Source organism: Oryctolagus cuniculus, chromosome Y (genome assembly GCF_051225735.1).
Source record: "Oryctolagus cuniculus isolate XC-2025 breed Fujian yellow rabbit chromosome Y, ASM5122573v1, whole genome shotgun sequence".
Taxonomy (NCBI): Eukaryota; Metazoa; Chordata; class Mammalia; order Lagomorpha; family Leporidae; genus Oryctolagus; species Oryctolagus cuniculus.
This window is the reverse complement of record NC_142889.1, coordinates 6420662-6440326: the sequence shown is the minus strand read 5'-3', so window position 1 is coordinate 6440326 and position 19665 is coordinate 6420662. Positions and strand designations below refer to the sequence as shown.

The 19665-nt window shown below is 42.6% G+C and overlaps 1 protein-coding gene across 4 annotated transcripts in view; it reads right to left on the bottom strand.

Annotated features, from left to right (window-relative positions):
* Positions 1-2998: 2998 nt before the first annotated feature.
* Positions 2999-19665, bottom strand: part of LOC149119167 (ubiquitin-like modifier-activating enzyme 1) — a 37587-nt gene continuing 20920 nt past the window's right edge. For 2 of the 4 annotated variants that reach the window (XM_089325120.1, XM_089325118.1), the window contains 18 exons: positions 14332-14429; positions 14105-14251; positions 13806-13982; positions 13613-13717; positions 13099-13179; positions 12605-12760; positions 10033-10198; positions 9716-9912; positions 8195-8259; positions 7790-7985; positions 7099-7173; positions 6800-6989; positions 4826-4914; positions 4515-4607; positions 4198-4389; positions 3601-3702; positions 3394-3494; positions 2999-3219 (listed from right to left, as the gene is read on the bottom strand). In XM_089325120.1, coding sequence (XP_089181246.1) covers positions 3084-3219; positions 3394-3494; positions 3601-3702; positions 4198-4389; positions 4515-4607; positions 4826-4914; positions 6800-6989; positions 7099-7173; positions 7790-7985; positions 8195-8259; positions 9716-9912; positions 10033-10198; positions 12605-12760; positions 13099-13179; positions 13613-13717; positions 13806-13982; positions 14105-14251; positions 14332-14429 — 2366 coding nt within the window. In that variant the 3' untranslated portion in view covers positions 2999-3083. The remainder of the gene's footprint in view (positions 3220-3393; positions 3495-3600; positions 3703-4197; positions 4390-4514; positions 4608-4825; positions 4915-6799; positions 6990-7098; positions 7174-7789; positions 7986-8194; positions 8260-9715; positions 9913-10032; positions 10199-12604; positions 12761-13098; positions 13180-13612; positions 13718-13805; positions 13983-14104; positions 14252-14331; positions 14430-19665) is intronic. The other 2 variants (XM_089325121.1, XM_089325119.1) reach the window with 2 other exon arrangements.

Genomic DNA, 19665 nt, shown 5'->3' with positions numbered 1-19665 from the left:
CAAGCTGAGAAGGGGCAGAGTAAGAACCCATCCTCAAACCAGGGTTCCAGCAAAAGGTGGCGTCTGAATGCGATGTGGAAAACTCAAGATAAATAGCTAATTTGTGGGCAGGAGATCACACTTCCCCCTACCCTAATGTAATGTAATGTAAAAATTTCCTCCTCTTTTCTTCTCATCTTGGGAAGGCCTCTACCACAATTTTAAAGTCAGTTAGAAACAAGTCTAATTAGAACATAAAGGACTCTGCCACAGTCCACATGGGAATTACTCTTTCACATGACAAAGAATTAAGATAATCTCTGTCTGCCACATATTCACCTGTAACACCCTCAATAATAGCGGTTACTCTAAACGCTGTAGAGGTTTTCTATCTGCAACAGTTGGGCTGGGCCAAACCTAAGTCACAAGATAGAAATCCCTTCAGAGTAACTGCTATATTCAAATACTTGAACCTTCTTGCAGCTGCCTCCTATAAGTTGCGTCTAAAGCATAGGCAAGACCAACAGGAAGCAGAATTAAATCCTACTCTGATATGGAATGCTGGCAAAAGGTTAGCTGTTTGTGCCACCATTTTTTGGACAATGATGTAGTTTTGGAGGAGATGAGTGTACTCTCCTTGACAGATAGTAGGTTAAATCTCCACTTACAACACCTGCATCCTATATGGGCACCACTTCACATCCCAGCAGTTCTTCTTCCATCCAGCTGCCTGATTTGGCACAGAAAAGTAGTGGAGGATGTCCCAAGAGTTTAGGCCCCTGCGCCTGCCTGGGGAACCTGGAAAAAGCTCCTGGTTCCTGGTTTTTGGATCAAGCTCAGCTCTGGTCGTCACAACCACTTGGGGAACCAGTGGAAACAAGACTTCACTTGTCTCTCCCTCTGTCTATAGCTCTGCCTCTCAAATGAATAAACACACTTACCACGTATCACCATTCATCAGATTGGCCATAAACTGATCACTCAATAAGGGAGAATTTCTTGTCGAACGGCAATCGTACATCATAGCACTTGTTCCTAGGCCCTTTCATACATTTTAATTATATCATCAGTGCTGGTTCTCTAGCTTGTTCCCTGCCAGCTGCAGGGCTTGATCTTATCTACCTATCTCTCCATACTTATTTCCATATATACGTATGGATCCAACTTTCTAGAGAATCCAGACTAACAGTACATCCCCAGCTCTATCATACCAGCTCAGTGTACTAATGGTCTATAAGATGGCTATGAAATACCATCACAGGTTTCTCTTGGGTCAATCTGATATAAGTGCACGCTCATGTGCAGAAAATACAGAAATAAATCCGTGGTACAGAAAATCTAGCAGTGATAACAGAACATTATTTCAGAGCAGACAACAGCAGTAATCATTGAGGGCAAGTAGAGTGAAAATGAAATTTGCACGTGTCTGGGCCTGACGTGAAATTCAATTTCAGAGATGATGATGTCAAACATGGTTATGGGAGTTTGTTGGACTTGGCAACTACAGCAAAGAAATTATGCCACTTGAATGCAAGCCTCAGACACTGTATGTTCAGTGGGCAGAGGCTAGCATCTGTACTGCAGAGCATTAAGTATACAAAAGCACCTATGAGGGGGGCCAGCAGCGTGGCACAGAAGGTTAAAGCCCTGGCCGGGAGCGCTGGCATCCCACATGGGCACTGGTTCTATCGGGCTGCTCCCCTTCCAATCCAGCCCTCTGCTATGGCCTGGGAAAGCCCAAGGGCCCAAGTCGTTGGAGCCCTTTACCTGCGTGGGAGACCTGGAAGGAGCTCCTGGCTCCTGGCTTTGGATTGGTACAGCTCCGGCTGTTGTGGCCATCTGGGGAGTGAACCAGCGGATGGAAGACCTCTCTCTACCTCTGTCTCTACCTCTGTAACTCTTTCAAATAAATAAAAAAATTTAAAAAGCACCTGTGACAAGGAAAAGCTTTCTCCTTGCTAGATCATTGCCTCAATCAAGTTTTTAAAGCACTCCTACCCGGTATCTCTGTGCTGTAAGGAAAACGACATTTAGGGGGAAAAAAGGACATCTAGAACTACAAAGTCAATGAAAGACCAATAATATAATTTACAGGCAAGCACATTATGCTGAGGCCATCGAGCTCGCCCCAAGTTTGTTGATTCAGTTATAGTTTAGAAATGAGACATCATTTTAGAAGCTGTCTGAGGTTTGGGAATACAAATGGAAACTTTGGATAACCTGGGTGGGTGAACAATGTGAAAGTAGTCAAAACTATTGGTTCTTTGAGGATTTTGTAGAATTGTCAAGACGAAAGGGAAAGATTAGGGTTCTTGTGAGGCCAGTGATGAGTCCTGCTGCTACAGATCATCCTAACACAGCTCCATGCTGCCCTGAATGAAGGAAGTCTGGAGATCCTGAAAACAAAACGGTGTTGAGGGAAGTAGGGTACTGGTTCTTCGTATTTCACCAGATTTACACCCTCCTTACATAAGGAAACCATGGTTACACAGGTTTCACTAAGAGTCGACCCATCAAGTACAATGAGGGTAGGATGAAACCTGCATGGCAAAGGCACAGGTGTCAAAGACTTAAAAGGCACATCATATTACAATAGTAAATCCATGTGTAACACATACAAATGTACTTTATTCCTAACAACTTGTTGTCCCTTTGTTACGGATGAGAAATATGGAATATGGGTTACAACCAAAGATTGAGGTGTGATAACCTCTAAATATAATTTATATGTGGTAAACCAGGTGTAAAATCTCTACCTTAGAATCAACAGGGAAGAGGGATTAGATCCTCAGATTTAACCCTGTTAATGGCTTTGCTGGTGTCACCATTTATTTTAGCAGATATGCCAAAATAAAGTTAACATACCGCACACTTCAATCAGTTGTACTTAGTCTGTCCTGTATCTTTGAATTTTCAGAAATTTCCATGTTGTGAGGGTGGAGCTGGACTCTGGATTATTACTTTAACATATGGAAATATGGAGAGAACAAGCATTGGCCCTTACCAAAACAAAGACATATCACATCTGGATCACTTTTTTATTATGAATGCCAATTTCAAACAGTAGAAAGCAGCAAAGAAAAAAAAGGTTCTTTGATCAAAGCTCAAGGAATGATGTAGCGTACATAAGGGACCTCAACGTCCTCGCCACTCTCACTGTTGCAACACAGTTCAAGCACCAGAGCCCGCACATGGTGGCCCAGTTTTCTCTTCGACACACAGCTCACAATTTCTGTCATTCTGAGACAAAAACAAAACAAAACAAAACAAAAACAGAAGGTTAAGGAGGTGAAACAGAAGAGAAGCACATATCGTAGGCAAAGACAAGATGAGAGTCAACTATTGCTTGATACAGCTGGAAATTTAAGACCCCACTGAGCAGGACACCTCCACCCTCCCTAGCTACCAACTCACGGCTGATCTAGCCGTTCCTTCAGCTTGGAGGCAGGCATAAAGAATGAGTAGAGCATGGACACACCCTGGGACAGCATGGTTATTTCCAGTTTGTGCTCTGTCTACAGAGGATGAGAAGGAGGAAGGGGAACGACCATCTGTAAGATTCTGAATTTATACAACTACCAACCCCGTGGGTAGGGGAAATGAAGAAGAAAAGCATCTTACCTTGAAGTATTCTAGGAACTGCCTGAGGGTCATCTCCTCACCATTAGGCTGTAATCCATGTACATCAAAGCGATCCCACAAAGTCCATTCTTGGTTATAATACTTGGAAACAAAGAACAGGGGGAAGGATAGTTGTTATTCCAGATGGTCTGGCCACTATCAGCCAACTTGACATGTTAGGTCAGAGCCACTGAAGTTCTTTATTCCAAGTAGTCTGATAGCCACATCTCAATTTAAGTAACTGTAATTCTTATAATGACCAAATAGTCACATATGACTGAGACCTTGTTACCTCTTCCACTCATTTTCCATCTCGTTTACTTTCCTCCTTTTAATTTCTTACAAGTACCTTGGCAATCTGTTGTTTTTTTTTTTTCAAAATGTGTGTCGTGCTCCTACCTTGTACACTGAATGAATAAACCAGGGAACACAAAAAGCAGATACCTAGTAACAGAAACTTACATGTGCCATAAGGAATACGGATGACTGCACACACATACACACACACACATACACACTCACACACACATTTTTCACTCATATACATAGTTGGGGTAACATGACATCTCCATACAGGCAGGCCATTACCCTTCTCACCTGGTGATGTGGTGGGGCAACGGGCTCAGAGAAGCTGAAGAATGGCAGAGCCAAGTTCATGAAGCTGTTCTTATAGGACGCAAGCTGTTGGTGTCCCTGCACTACCTTGTACAGCTCCAGACACACAAGGCCAACTACAGCTGATGTGGTTGTCGCAATGGCTGGGATGATCTTTCCTGCAATAAGCTTGCTCTGTGAATCAAGTGTGCCATAGATGTTATTTTTAGAGAAGGCTGAAATCTACACAAGAAGCTAAGTTCAAATTCTAGACTTAAGTAAGCTTGCAAGGGGTGGAAGATTGATCAGACCGCCATTACCTTATGACGGTCTGCAGGGGATATATCATAGTTCTCTGCTCTGAGGTTGGATGCAGCAACAATGAAATCCATATGAAAGTTGCTATCATCATCCTGTTGTGAATGAGGAGGAGGGGGGAGAGGGGAAAGAATAAGCATGAAAAGGATTCTTGGCTACATGGGAGAAGTACATTTCCCACTCCAACTACCTGCTAACCTCCACACCACAAAGGATGACTGGGCCCTGTTGTAGATCCATAATGCTGACAAAGCCTGAGAGCTGAGCCACTGTCAACCTATTTCCCTACCCAGATCAGGGCCCCACCAACAACCTTCTCAAAATTGATGGGATACATCTTGAATCCGCAGAGTTTGTCTGGACTGGGAAGCACGGCCTTGAGCTCCTCTAGATGGCTGTCATCTGCACGAAAAGAGGAGACATGCTTAGTCCCTCTGATCCTAACCGTTTCTGAGGTAAAATCAGTAGCCCAGGGTACACAAAGTGTTCATGCATATGATGGACACTTTGGGAAATAGTGAAACAAGAAAAATAGGAGGGAATATTCCCCCAGAGAAAGAGGTACAAAGATGTAGGAAGCATGATAGGAAAATTATCCAGCATAGCCAAGAGGCAGAAGCAACCCAAATTTCTGTCAACAAAATGAAATAATCCATGTAACAGACTCAGTCTTAAAGAGGAAGGAAATTTTGACACATACTTTTAACACACATTAACCTCCTAGGTGTTTTGTCTGTCCATGCATTACTGAAGACATCACAGCCATAAAATAAATAAGACACAAAAGAAAAATAGTATGATTCTACTTTTTATATTCCTAGAATAATAACTTGTGGAAACAGAAAACAGGTATGCTGCCTGAGACAGTGAGGAAGGGGAAAATGAGGAGAAACTGTAACAGGACTTGAATTTTTAGTTAACATTAAAAAGTCTTAGAAAGTGGTTGTACAACAAGAACACATTTAGCATCACTGAACACTCATCATAAACAGGTAATAGTCTCATCAGACTTTGACCATATTAAAAAAAGAGGGAGTGGATAGGATCTTCACAGAAGACAGAAAAGATAAACCATGGATATCGAGGTCTTAAGGAAGAATAACACACACAGATGAGGAGATACAGGGAGGAAACACGAGACTGGAGTTAAAAAAGAAAATGAGTAAGGGAAGGAAGGAAAACTTCCAGACAGTAACAAAGAAGGGAACTATCAAGTCGGATTAATATCAAGAAATTTGAAGGGCAAGATTCAGTGGAAGAATACTAATAGAGATAGGTAACGTACATAAGGCGAGTCAAAAACAAATACATGGAAGGCAGACATGCATGAGAGATACAGATAAATACGTGCACAGAGGAACATAAAGAGGTGGCAATTATAAAGGAAAATAGGGCAGCTGATCTTAAGTCGTGAGATATGTAAAATGGAAGAAACACATTCAGGGTAAGATACTACAGAGAGGGGCCGGCGCCGTGGCTCAATAGGCTAATCCTCCGCCTGCGGCGCCGGCACCCCAGGTTCTAGTCCTGGTCGGGGTGCCGGATTCTGTCCCGGTTGCCCCTCTTCCAGGCCAGCTCTCTGCTGTGGCCCAGGAGTGCAGTGGAGGATGGCCCAAGTGCTTGGGCCCTGCACCCGCATGGGAGACCAGGAGAAGCACCTGGCTGCTGCCTTCGGATCAGCGTGATGTGCTGGCCGCAGCGGCCATTGGAGGGTGAACCAACGGCAAAGGAAGACCTTTCTCTCTGTCTCTCTCTCTCTCTCTCACTGTCCACTCTGCCTATCAAAAATTAAAAAAAAAAAAAGATACTACAGAGAGGAAGACACACAGCATGAGCCACACTGTAGACAGATGGAGATGGGAACTTGAGAATGAGGTGAGAAGACATATGGAGGACAACGTGATAAGGAGGAAAACAGAGAACAAAAAGTTTGGGGTAAATATTTACATGGGGATACAAGAGAAATTGAAGAGATAAAGCAGGTAAGGTATCAAGAAAAGATAACACTGGTTCAGATCATATAGAGAAGCAAAGAACAAAGGCAAACAAAAACCAGAAAAGGGATGATGAACAGCTATTTCTGACATCTATTGTGGTAGGAAGAAAAGAAATGAGACCTCCAACCAGTCATCCTTATTTCACACAGAATAAAAGTAACACCCAAAAAGATGATATGTTAGTAAACCCTATGCCTATAGTCACAGAGAAGGGCCAAGTGGTAAGGCTAGTGAGGAGACATGGGTGGAGAAAGTAGAGTGCAACTCCTGGCCAGCTGGCCAAAACTCACCAAGAGAGACACTGGCACTCTGCAGCTCCTGGTCAGAAACATGAATCCTGACACCAGACTTGGGGATGAATTCAGGTACCTGTAGAGACTGCAGGAGTGTGGCCACAGCAGGTCGGTCTTGAGAGCCCATCAGCCCATACATCTGGGCAAACAGGTTAGCAGCAGCCATCACATAGTCCAGATGTAGGGTCTATGAGAAGGCAAACACACAAAGTCAGTTCTCAGTGGGGAAATCTGCCTGTTTCCTATCTATGCAACTTCCCCTTGACCCAAAGAGATCCCAGGAAGTTGAGACTTACATTGTTGACATCAAATGTAAGTGGATGTGGACAGCGTTTGGGTCCAGACCAGAATGGGGCTCCTGAGCTTGTCAGCTAGGAGAGGAAAGATTTTGGAGGAGTAGAACCTGAGTGTAGAAGACCAGCTGGCAATGCTACCACCTTACTTTGTTCCTGTGAGTCTAGACACTATTCTGGGAAACTTTTTATCAGAATAACAAAAAAATCATAAACTTGTCAATCTGGCAGGCACTATACAAACTAAAGCTTAACATTTATATGTTAACCCTGAAAAAACCCCCATTATATGAGTTATTATTTCTTCTTTACAGATAAAGTTACTGAAATACAAAGAGGAAAATAAATGGCTTGCTCTAATGTCAAGTCCATTGGGTTTCAAACCAACAATGGCTGTTAAACTTGAAACTATGTTAACTATAAAACTTTAGAACTATAAAGCTTTCCCTGATAGTATCTACAATGTGAGATCAGAAACAATACTCCACACCATCAGCCAGGGAAACAGAAATGAAAAACCCCTTTCCTGGTGGAAAAGGAATGAGGCAGAACACGTTTGCAGAACTGCAGCTTGTTTTTCTGAGATACCAATCCTTGGGTTGCCTGTGACTGCTGGATTATCAAAAACCTAGGAGAATTCTCTTGTTTCCCAGAAATGTACTCTGCCCAAAGGTCCAGGAAAGTGCAATAATACCTGGTTGGGAGGGAAGTTGTGGAGTAGCTGCCGGATGTTGTTAGAATACTGGGTGTGCCAGTGGTAGCAAGCCCAAGTCACACAGTCAGCCCATGTATGTGGTCGCTGCAGTACCAGGCTACGCTGTAAGGCCTCCAGCACCTCCACTGGTTGGGTGCCTCCCAGCTGCAAAGTCCGTTCCACAAACTTTGGGTCTCTATAGGGAAGAAGCAAACAGCAAAATTATTCAACAGACCCAGAAGCAGGCTTCTTGAAAATCCCACACTCTCCATGCAAAGCCAGACGTGATTCCCAAAAGGTGTCAAGAGGCTCAAACATAATAAGGTACAGATGTGAGGGAAGCAGACACAAGATTTTTAGGCTGCTGGGCAGGGGCAAGCATCACAGTTCATTTAGGTTACACACGTGAGATACTGGTTGACATTTTCTGCAGGGTGCTTGAAGAGGCCTTCAAATTCATCCCGGGCCCACTGCAGACAAAGCAAACATTACACAGGGACAATGAATAACACAGAGGTTTCTAAATGTATTCGAAAGATTAATCAATGAATCAAGCAAGTTGAAAGAAGCACTTTTGCTCTGTGAGTGCGCAACAGTGAAGTTTCTTAAATGTGGCTCCCCAAATTTACCAACTTCACACCGCTACTTTTTCAATGGCTTATCTATATAGTGGTAATGCAGGTGCTTAGGCATTAAAAGTTACTTGTCACGTCTGTGTACATTACTAGAATACGGGTGTTTTTCCTCAAAAAAAAAAAAAAAAGGAAAATTCACAGCTAAATATAACAACAACAATCCTCATACAGACCCTGGGACTGGCAAAAAACAAAGCACTTCTGCATATGTACTGCCATTTTATACTTTAAATACGAAATATTTATATAAGACCAGTAAGTACAATCACTTGCAAAGTCATCTGGATCTCTAGCGCCGGAGATTCACTGGAGACTGTAGCTCTTTCCTACTGCCTACTTCATCATTCTAGATAGTAATTTCTATGCTCCATGGACTTGCTACAAAGAAACAACCAAATACATATATATCTAAAGCTTATTCAAAATAGCAAATGCATGTTAAATGTTATAGAAAGGATGAGATACTAATTGTCATGGAAGTTTTATGGATAAGGAATCCGAGGCATGTGGAAGTTTCACAGAAGTCTGAGGTCATATAATGAAAATGTTTTAAAACCTTTCTCATAGATTTCCCTGCATGTTGGACACAAAAGAAAACGTGACCTACTAGAGGTTATATAAACATATAAATACACATGAGAGCCAAAAACTGACAGTCATGAGTACATAAATAAGTATATCCACTCATGCTGAAAGTGCTAAGTTGGGAAGGCAACTTTTTTTTTCCACAAATAATTCCTCCTAAACAAAGTCTCAAATATTACAGTAAGAAACACTCTAAACACACAATGGTGTGGTTCTTGGGTTGCAGATTAGCATTAGATTATGTGTATCAGTTACTCAGGTGTATTTATTTTCTTCAACTAAATATGCCCTGTTCTATATGTATGGCCATTATGTCAATAGAAACTATTCTGATAAACTAACTGTTGAAACATTTTGAGCAGCAGTTATAGAAATATAAATATATACTTTAACACAAATTTTTCTGTAATAACTTTGTTAACTTTGAAATAACAAAGTTAACAATGAAGTCAATTTTGCTCAGAAACACATTAGTGTTTACACATTCTCACTTTTCAGACGTTTACTGAAACTGTAGTCTTTAACAGAAGATTTTTTAAAGTTAAAAAAAGTTTTAAAAATGAAGTTATTGGTACACATGAAAACTGATTAGCAGAAAGATTTGCTGCACTGAGCCTTACAGTTCTGGAATGTCAAGGGCTTCAAAATCCAGAGGCTATGTCTGAACCTGTCTCTTTTACCTCCCAAAGTCCCCAAGGCTAGTCACCTGCAGAGTGTGTTCAATGGCATTGGGGAAGTTCTTCAGTGTGCAGATGGGGATGGACTTCTCAGGTGGGTCCTGGCTAGAGCTGTAAGATTCCGTCAGGAAGGGAATAACCACTTGCACACTGCCCTTGGTGCCCAGTGTCCCTGACTCCAACAATGGTTTACGGTAGTACACGCAGCGGCGGTCCATGTACAGGCCTTCATGGAGGTAAAGAGGATGTTTCATGAGAACTGGGAGAGGAGTATTAGGACAGGTACACCCCACCCTAATATGCACAATGATGGCTGTGCCCTATCCTCATGTGCCTAGAAACTCACGGGCATCTACATTGTCCAGGGCATTGGCTACACCATCCAGGTTTTCATAGAAGTCGTCGTTGTAGATACACTCAGTGTCAGGGCCTACACGATTCTGGTGGCTTATTACTCTGACGTATGGATTTATCTGACGCACAGATGCCGCAGCTACATCAGACTTTAACTTCTGAATGGGAATGGAGGGAGAAAGCTGTTTGTCATACATTCACACACAACCTTTTAAACAGCTAACCTAACAACTGAGTAAGTGAAGAAAAGCCTTGACTCCAAATTCAAGAACATCACCTGATGTTCTGTGACAATGCCACATGTGACAAATGTGAAATGAGACCAAGAGGGCCCAAAATATATGCCACAAATAGGAAAAAAATTCCTTAGTTTTACATTATTTTACCAACTAATTCCACTTTTTTTTTTTCATTTAATGAGACCCAGAATAGAGATGACATCACCTAAATAAAAACAAAGACACACAGGATCTTTTCAAAGCCAAAGCCAAAACCAAGACCTTTTCTTATTTAAAACCCAACACTGGATGATGCAACACTGTGGTGAAGTGTTTTAAAACTGTGGCCTGCAGTGCCAGCATCCCAAATGGGTGCTGGTTCAAGTCCTGGCTGCTCCATTTCCTATACAGCTCTCTGCCATGGCACAGGAAAGCAGGAGAAGGATGACTCAAGTCTCTCGGCCCCTGCAGACCCGGAAGTAGCTCCTGGCCCCTGGGTTCAGATCAGCTCAGCACTGGCCACTGCAGCCATTTGTGGAGTGAACCAGTGGATGAAGGACCCTCTTCTCTCAAACTCTTTCAAATAAACAAAACTAAATCTTTAAAAAAAAAAAACCCTCCACTGGTAATACATTTTTCCTTAGAGAAAAATGAGCTGTCTCTATCATTGCACACCATAAAGTACAGTTTTGCTCAGGTTTTTACCTTTATCTGTTGGCACACTATTATGCTAGACATTCTAATCTACATCCTTCGAGTATCTGAAAAAAATTTCACTTTTTTTAAAGATTTTTTTATTTATTTGAAAGTCAGAGTTACACAGAGAGATGAGAAAGAGAGGGAGAGGGAGAGGGAGAGGGAGAGGGAGAGGGAGAGGGAGAGGGAGAGGGAGAGGGAGAGGGAGAGGGAGAGAGAGAGAGAGAGAGAGGTGTCTTCCATCCGCTGGTTCACTCCCCAATTGGCCGCAAGGACTGGAGCTGTGCTGATCCAAAGCCAGGAACCAGGAGCTTCCTCCAGGCCTCCCATGGTGGGTGCAGGGGCCCAAGGACTTGGGCCATCTTCTATTGCTTTCCCAGGCCACAGCAGAGAGCTGGATCGGAAGTGGAACAGAGCCGGGTCTTGAACTGGCAACCATATGGGATGCTGGCACTTCAGGCCAGGGTGTTAACACACTGTACCACAGCGCCAGCCCCAAAAATGTCATCTTTCTCATGAAAGATACCTTTGTTTACACTGTAAACCTTCCAAAGACACCTTTGTTTCTTACCACGTCCATACCCTACCTTTTCACGTGTTAATGATATTCTCTGTGACTGTATTTGTTTTTTTAAGTTATCAAACCAAGAAACTTTTTCTATACATTTTCATATCACATATTTAACTAGAAAGTAGAAAAAAATTAGACCATTTTAAAATCCTTAATAAATCCTACACATAATCTGAATCATCATAAAAATATTTTCCAATGCAAACTTCAGTAACAGGAGCTAAACTCCATTTACCTTTTGGTCAAATATCTTTATGTACTTCTTAATGACAGCTAGATTCTCATTTCTAATGCATTCAACCTGGTATTTTGTTTGAAGGAAAAGGCAGCACAGAAAAATAGTTTGACAGCCTATCAGCATAACTTGCAGGAGTTTAAAACTATATAGCAAACTTAACAAGTCAAAGTGTTTATAAGTTTGGTTTTAAGTAAATCTGGAATCCATATTCAATCAACTTCCATTTTGAATGGATATTTACAACTAGTACATATTCTGTCTCACGATACAGTGGTCATTTGGAAAAGTGTTTCATTGAATTAAAGGAGGATTTCCTGTAGAAGATTAGAAAGTTCCATTCTTTGATAAAATAAGAGTAAAAAAGTCAAATAATGGTCTTAGTGTTCTTAAAATGACTATTATAATCTTGTGGATTCCAAGAGTATTTTACTATTAATTTTCCTATTAGAAAAGGGCAGGAACTTCTTTTTAACATATATTTCAATGTCTAGAACCTACTATGTGGACTGTAAAGTTATAAGACTCTGAGCAGGCAGTAAAATTACTGACTTTCACAACGGCCTTCCATAACCCCAATTTACAGTACCGTATTCAAAATGGCCCAAAACCAACAACGCAGGAGTGGAGAAATTATGAAAACCTATCAATGAAATGACCTAAGTGCTTGATAAATGTTTGCTGAGGTGAAGACTGACTGGCAGACAATTAAATTTGGACACAGGTATGAGGGTATGAGACACACAGAGAGAGGTGTTCTAAGCCACTAGGATGAGAAGAGAGAGAGAGAGAGAGAGAGAGAGAGAGAGAGATGACAGAAACTCATAAACCCCATTCAACTCACTGTGACATCCCAGGGCCGGAAGAGAAACTGTCGGTTCAGATTGGACTTTTCAATGGTATCCATGTCTGTCACTGTAATATTCCCACCCTCCCCACAGCCTAGTCCAATCATGGCAAAGTTCTTGAGCAACTCACAGCCAATGGCACCTGCACCCACCTGGAAGATGGGAAAGAGAGTCTGGTCAAGGTGACTGCAGATAGCAGGAAGCCATTTACCGCTCTGTACTTCCCGTAGAGGTACAAAGATGAAAGAAAGTCATCTATGCCACATATTTAAACCCCCAAATCACAAAAATCTATCATCATCTTAAAAATGGAAGCACTTGAGACCCAAAACAAAGAATATATCATGTTTTCCTTCAATTCACAGAAAGTGAAAAAGTGAATGTGATCAAGCCACAAAAGATCAGAAAGACCCAACTTCTAGAGACAAAAGAAAATCTAAGAGGGGTCAGAAGCTAGTAAGGAAGGTGAAGGTAGTGGGTGTCTACTCACCAGAAAGTACTTCTGCTTGCCTAGTTTCTCTTGTAGGTCTGAGCCAAATACTGCCACCTGCCCATCATAACGGTTCTGATGCTATCAAAAAAGGCAGGAAGGCAGGAAGGCAGGAAGGCAGGAAGGCAGGAAGGCAGGAAGGCAGGCAGGCAGGCAGGCAGGCAGGCAGGCAGGCAGGAAGGAAGACAGAAGGCAGGAAGGAAGGCAGGAAGGCGGGAAGGAAGGCAGAAGGCGGGAAGGCGGGAAGGAGGGAAGGAGGGAGGGAGGGAGGGAGGGAAGGAGGGAGGGAGGGAGGGAGGGAGAGAGGGAGGGAGGGAGGGAGGGAAAGAAAAGAGAAAAGAAAAGAAAAGAAAAGAAAAGAAAAGAAAAGAAAAGAAAAGAAAAGAAAAGAAAAGAAAAGAAAAGAAAAGAAAAGAAAAGAAAAGAAAAGAAAAGAACAGAACAGAACAGGAAGGTTAAGGAAGAGTGGCTTTAGAGATGCTCACAATGAAGTCGTCACAGAGGACCCACATACCGGGAGACATTTGTCTTCCATGAAGGCTTCTTTGTTTTCAGGAAGGCATTCTAAAGCATCAAAGTACAACCACTGCATGATAGGCATAAACTTGCCAGAGCAGGCCTGGGGAGAAAAGGTTGTCAGTAGTTGAGGCTTGACAAGTGACAAGTAGAGGACACTTCTGGCCATGCCCTTAACCATCCATGCTGACCTTCATGACCTCCTGGGCGGCCAGGCCCCCAATGAAGGCATTTATAGGTGCCAGATTCCCAGCAGCTACATATGCCAACTTGCGAATGAGGTCTTCATCCAGGATGCCCTGCTGTCCTGGGGGCAAGGCTTCAGAATTCACAGTCTGTGCTAAGATCACCAGTTCTGCTGCATCTTCCTGACGAGTCAAAAAAGAACATTTCAGACCACCATAGGAGGATAAGGAGGAAGGAAATTGTAGGCAAATGGAAAAATGACCGCTTTGGTCCAATCCACTGGTTATCTCCCCATCTCATTTACCTCATTATGTGGTCGAGGAGATCGATTGTATTGAGAACAAAACCGATGCAGGGCCTGGAAGCCAATGTGCAGCTGAGCAGGGTGAGAATACTTGGCAAAGTCCATTATCACAAAATCTGGCTCTGCCAATGACGCTACTAAGGATTTCTGTGGAAAGTGGGACATCAGGATCAGAGGCCGGAAAAAACTAGAAAACGCCCAGAAACCTACCATCAACTCATACTCACAAAACTAATCTTCTTAGGTACTTTGACCTGACTGACAATGCCTCCACGAATATACTCAGAGAAGCTGGAGGTATCACATATGCTGAAGGTGTAAGGCCCTAAGGGAAACAAAAAAAGGTGGAGGGGAATATGTTAAGTCATGTAACAACTCTCCCATCTTGCCATCTAGCACCATTAAATTTATTTATTTTTTTTTAACTTTTATTTAATGAATGTAAATTTCCAAAGTACGACTGATGGATTACAATGGCTTCCCCCCCATACCGTCCCTCCCACCCACAACCCTCCCCTTTCCCACTCCCTCTCCCCTTCCATTCACATCAAGATTCATTTTTGATTATCTTAATATACAGAAGATCAGCTTAGTATACATTAAGTAAGGATTTCAACGGTTTGCTCCCACACACAAACATAGAGTGAAAAATAATAGATGATTTTTTTAAATGATGATGAAATCAGATCAGACCTATTGTCATGTTTAATCCCAGTGAGAGTCAAGCTGGGAATTGATAATTTCTTTTTTCTTTTCTTTTTTTTTTTTTACAGAAGATCAGTTTAGTATGCATTAAGTAAAAATTTCAGCAGTTTGCACGCCCATAGAAACACAAAGTGAAATATATTGTTTGAGTACTCATTATAGCATTAAATCTCAATGTACAGCACATTAAGGACAGAGATCCTACATGAGGAGTAAGTGCACAGTGACTCCTGTTGTTGACTTTACCAACTGACACTCCTGTCTATGGCATCAGTAATCTCCCTATGCACCAGTCATGAGTTTCCAAGGCTATGGAAGCCCTCTGAGTTCTCCGACTCTGATCTTGTTTAGACAAGGTCATAGTCAAAGTGGAGGTTCTCTCCTCCCTTCAGAGAAAGGTACCTCCTTCTTTGATGACCTGTTCTTTCCACTGGGATCTCACTCACAGAGATCTTTTGCCAGAGTGTCTTGGCTTTCCATGCCTGAAATACTCTCATGGGCTTTTCAGCCAGATCCGAAAGCCTTTAGGGCTGATTCTGAGGCCAGAGTGCTATTTAGGACATCTGCCATTCTATGAGTCTGCTGAGTATCTCCCTTCCCATGTTGGATCACTCTCCCCTTTATTTATTCTATCGGTTAGTATTAGCAGGTACTAGACTTGTTTATGTGCTCCCTTTGACTCTTAGTCCTTTCATTATGATCAATTGTGAACTCAAATTGATCACTTGGACCAGTGAGATGGCATTGGTACATGCCACCTTCATGGGATTGAATTGCAATCCCCTGGTATGTTTCTAACTCTACCATTTGGGGCAAGTCAGCTTGAGCATGTCCCAAATTATACATCTCTTCCCTCTCGTATTCCCACTCTCATGTTTAACAGGGATCACATTTCAGTTAATTTTCAACACTTAAGAATAACTGTGTGATAATTACAGAATTAAACCAGTCATATTAAGTAGAACAGACCAAAAAAATACTAAGAGGATAATGTATTAAGTTGTTCATTAACAGTCAGGGCTATGCTGATCAAGTCACCGTTTCTCATAGTGTCCATTTCACTTCAGGAGGTTTCCTTTTTGGTGTTCAGTCAGTTGTCACCGATCAGGGAGAACATATGGTATTTGTCCCTTTGGGACTGGCTTACTTCACTCAGCATGATGTGTTCCAGATTCCTCCATTTTGTTGCAAATGACTGGATTTCGTTGTTTCTTACTGCAGTATAGTATTCTAAAGAGTACATATCCCATAATTTCTTTATCCAGTCTACCGCTGATGGGCATTTAGGTTGGTTCCAGGTCCTGGCTATTGTGAATTGTAGCACCATTCAATTTAAAATTAAAAACCAAAATACTTGTAGCGCAGACACTGTAAGCCTCTATTCTTACATTCAGGTATCTAAAACTGTTCCTCTCCTGCCCCAGGTTTAGCTCAACCCCCTCAATGACTCTACTTCTAAATACGATTCTAAAAAAAGCCATGTTTATAGCTCTTCCTTTTCAATTAAAAATTGTGAATACCTTCTATCCTTTTTGTCTACTTGAGTGTAGGAGACTGCAAGCACTCAGATATAAAGAATGAAATCTGTCTTTGATCTCCAGGGGTCTGCTCAGGCTCCTGAGACTCAGAACGTATGAAAGAGATGTCTCTCTCTCCTTCTCCAAACTCTAAGAAAGTGTCATCAACTCTCCACCTGAAACTAGGTAATCTGTATACCTTTAACCCAGATCCTTGGGAGAGTCACAACAATTAGGAGAGACCTCTCCTTCACACAACTCAAATCTTGAGGACGTGTCTCGACCATGTCTCACACATGTCTCTGACTTTGGGGCTCAACTCAGAATTTTGCCTCTAGTCCAGTCCTCAGACAACTAAAAGGTTTCAGTTCTGATTAATTTAACTTTCTATAATAATTAACGAAGAAACCACGGAAATCAGTTTTTAACCATGAGAAAAGGCAGTACAAAAAAATGATTCCTGTTAAAATAACAAATGCAATTAGCTGCCTGATTATTCCAGCTTGTTGCCAAAGCACAAGAAGTAGGAAGGATCACAGAAACCAGCAAACACCCTCATTTGACAATGAGTTCAGAATTCAGAGACAAGAACATATTGACTTCACAGGACACAGTTCTTGAGGACAGGGAAGCAAATTAAAGAACACCAGCCTTAGAAATATACTGCAGACCTGAGTATAAAGCATAAAAAATTAACAAACAAAAAAACTATCAAAGGCCAGGAAAACAACTATAAAAACACTAAGATCTCTTTGTAACTGAAGAATGGTTCTAGGAACTCGATGGATACAAAACTCCCACAGATGTTCAAGTTCTTCATACAAAATGCTGATCATACTTGCACACAAACTCTAACTCACATTAGGACATTAGGACTGCAATATCTAATGCAACACAAGTAGATAGTTACATGTGTTCCTGTATATGCTCAATATACATGCAATTTTTATCATTCACATATTTTTGATCTCTAATCGTTCAATCATGGATGCAGAGGGACAGGACCTTAAAACAGGGGGCAAGCATTTGAAATGGTGGTTGGCCGGCACCGCGGCTCCCTAGGCTAATCCTCTGGAGGCCTTGCGGCGCCGGCACACCGGGTTCTAGTCCCGGTCGGGGCGCCGGATTCTGTCCCGGTTGCCCCTCTTCCAGGCCAGCTCTCTGCTGTGGCCAGGGAGTGCAGTGGAGGATGGCCCAAGTGCTCGGGCCCTGCACCCCATGGGAGACCAGGAAAAGCACCTGGCTCCTGCCATCGGATCAGCACGGTGTGCCGGCCGCAGTGCGCCGTCCGCGGTGGCTATTGGAGGGTGAACCAATGGCAAAGGAAGACCTTTCTCTCTCTCTCTCTCTCTCTCTCACTGTCCACTCCGCCTGTCAAAAAAATAAAAATAAAAATAAATAAAAATGAAATGGTGGTTAAGACTGTGCTTCATTAGCCAGCACCTCAAGTTGGCATGCCTACTATGAATTCCAGCTATTACAGTTCTACTCCAGCTTCCTGTTATTGCGCACCGCAGGAGGCAGCAGAAGTGGCTCAAGTCCTCAGGTTCTTGATACATATGAGGGAGTTCCAGACTGAGTTCTAGGATCCTAGCATTAGCCTGGCCCAGGACAGCGGCTGCAGCTGTTTATGGAGTGAAACAGCAGATGAAGTTTGTGTCTGTGGAGGTGGAGGCAAGACGGTGGTATAGCAGTGGGATGTTCCAAGTTGCACAGGGAAAAATGGATAATTAACAAGAAGGAGGAATACAAGCAAGCACAGCAATAATAAAAAGTTTACGCAGAGTGGCTCAGGAGTTCACCAGAGTGTGCACAGGCCCACGTTGCAAAGACAGACAGGTGCCCAAAGTGCAGAAAGGGAACAGTGAGGAGACAGCCACCACTCCCTCAGTGACTCAGGTGAGAGGTTGTGAGCCCACAGAGATGCATACACAGATGAGTGTGGAAATTTGGTGAACAGTAATCGGTGCTCTAAGTGGGAAGAAGGAGAAATTCTGGGGGACGGGCAGAAAGGGTGAACATGCCACGATTCCTCGGTGTCTTACCCCGCCCCCTAACTGGAACTGCAGCTGGCAGGGATAGGCCACATTGGTTGCTTACATTTTCCAGTGTAGGCAGCGGGCTGCACTTTTGCCTCCTGTGCCATGAACCCAAAAATTGTGGGGGCCACCTCATAACACACCCCACCAGAGAACAACAATCACAACAATTCAGAGTGACTTCTCTCCCATCACGCAAGTTACACAGCAAAAAATAAATCTGAAAAACAAACACAAGCTCTTTTTAGTGAACAAAGGAGCAGGGAGACCAGCCCTAGTAGGTGGGGCTTAGTACATCAAAGCCTGGCTACTCTCCTCTTTAAGCTGCCAGAAATAAACAGAGCTCCAGGAGGTGGAGCTGCTTGCTTACACTGGCAACCAGCACAGACACATAGCAGCTCACAGCAGAGGAAAAACAATCTAAAAATTAAATCAATCAGAACACAAACAAATGCCAAAGAACAAAGGAAAAATTCTGAATAAGAGTAAGAAAGAACCAATGAACTTGCCAATGGAGCAATCTAAGTCTTCACAAATAGACAGAAGAAAAAGAAATTGAAGTCATGCTAGGAAAAGAGTTCAGAAAATTGATAAGATTACTTAAGAGCAATCAAAAACAAATTCAAGATCTGAATGAGAAGCACTCCCAAGGAACTGAGATTCTAAAGAGAAGCCAAAATGAAATACTGGAAATGAAAGCTTCAAATTGACCAAATAAAAAATGTCGTGGAATCTCTCAGAAATCAAACATATGAAATAGAAGAGTGAATATGAGAACTGGAAGACAAACTTCTGCAATTAATGCAGTAATACTAAATTAACACAGTAATACTAAACATAAGAAGAACAATTAGAAAATTAAAAATCACAGTTTTAGATTTACAAGACTATATCAAGCAATGTAATGTACAGATAATGAGAGCCCTGGAATGTGTGGAAAGAGAGAATGGATTAAAGGCCTTCTTAATGAAATCCTATCTGGCTGGCACCATGGCTCACTTGACTAATCCTCCACCTGCAGTGCTGGCACCCTGGGTTCTAGTCCCAGTCGGGACGCCGGATTCTGTCCCGGTTCCTCCTCTTCCAGTCCAGCTCTCTGTTGTGGCCCAGGAAGGCAGTGCAAGGATGGCCCAGGTCCTTGGGCCCTGCACCCGCATGGGAGACCAGGAGGAAGCACCTGGCTCCTGGCTTCAGATCGGCGCAGCACGCCAGCCATAGCGGCCATTTGGGGGGTGAACCAATGGAAAAGGAAGACCTTTCTCTCTGTCTCTCTCTCTCACTGTCTAAATCTGCCTGTCAA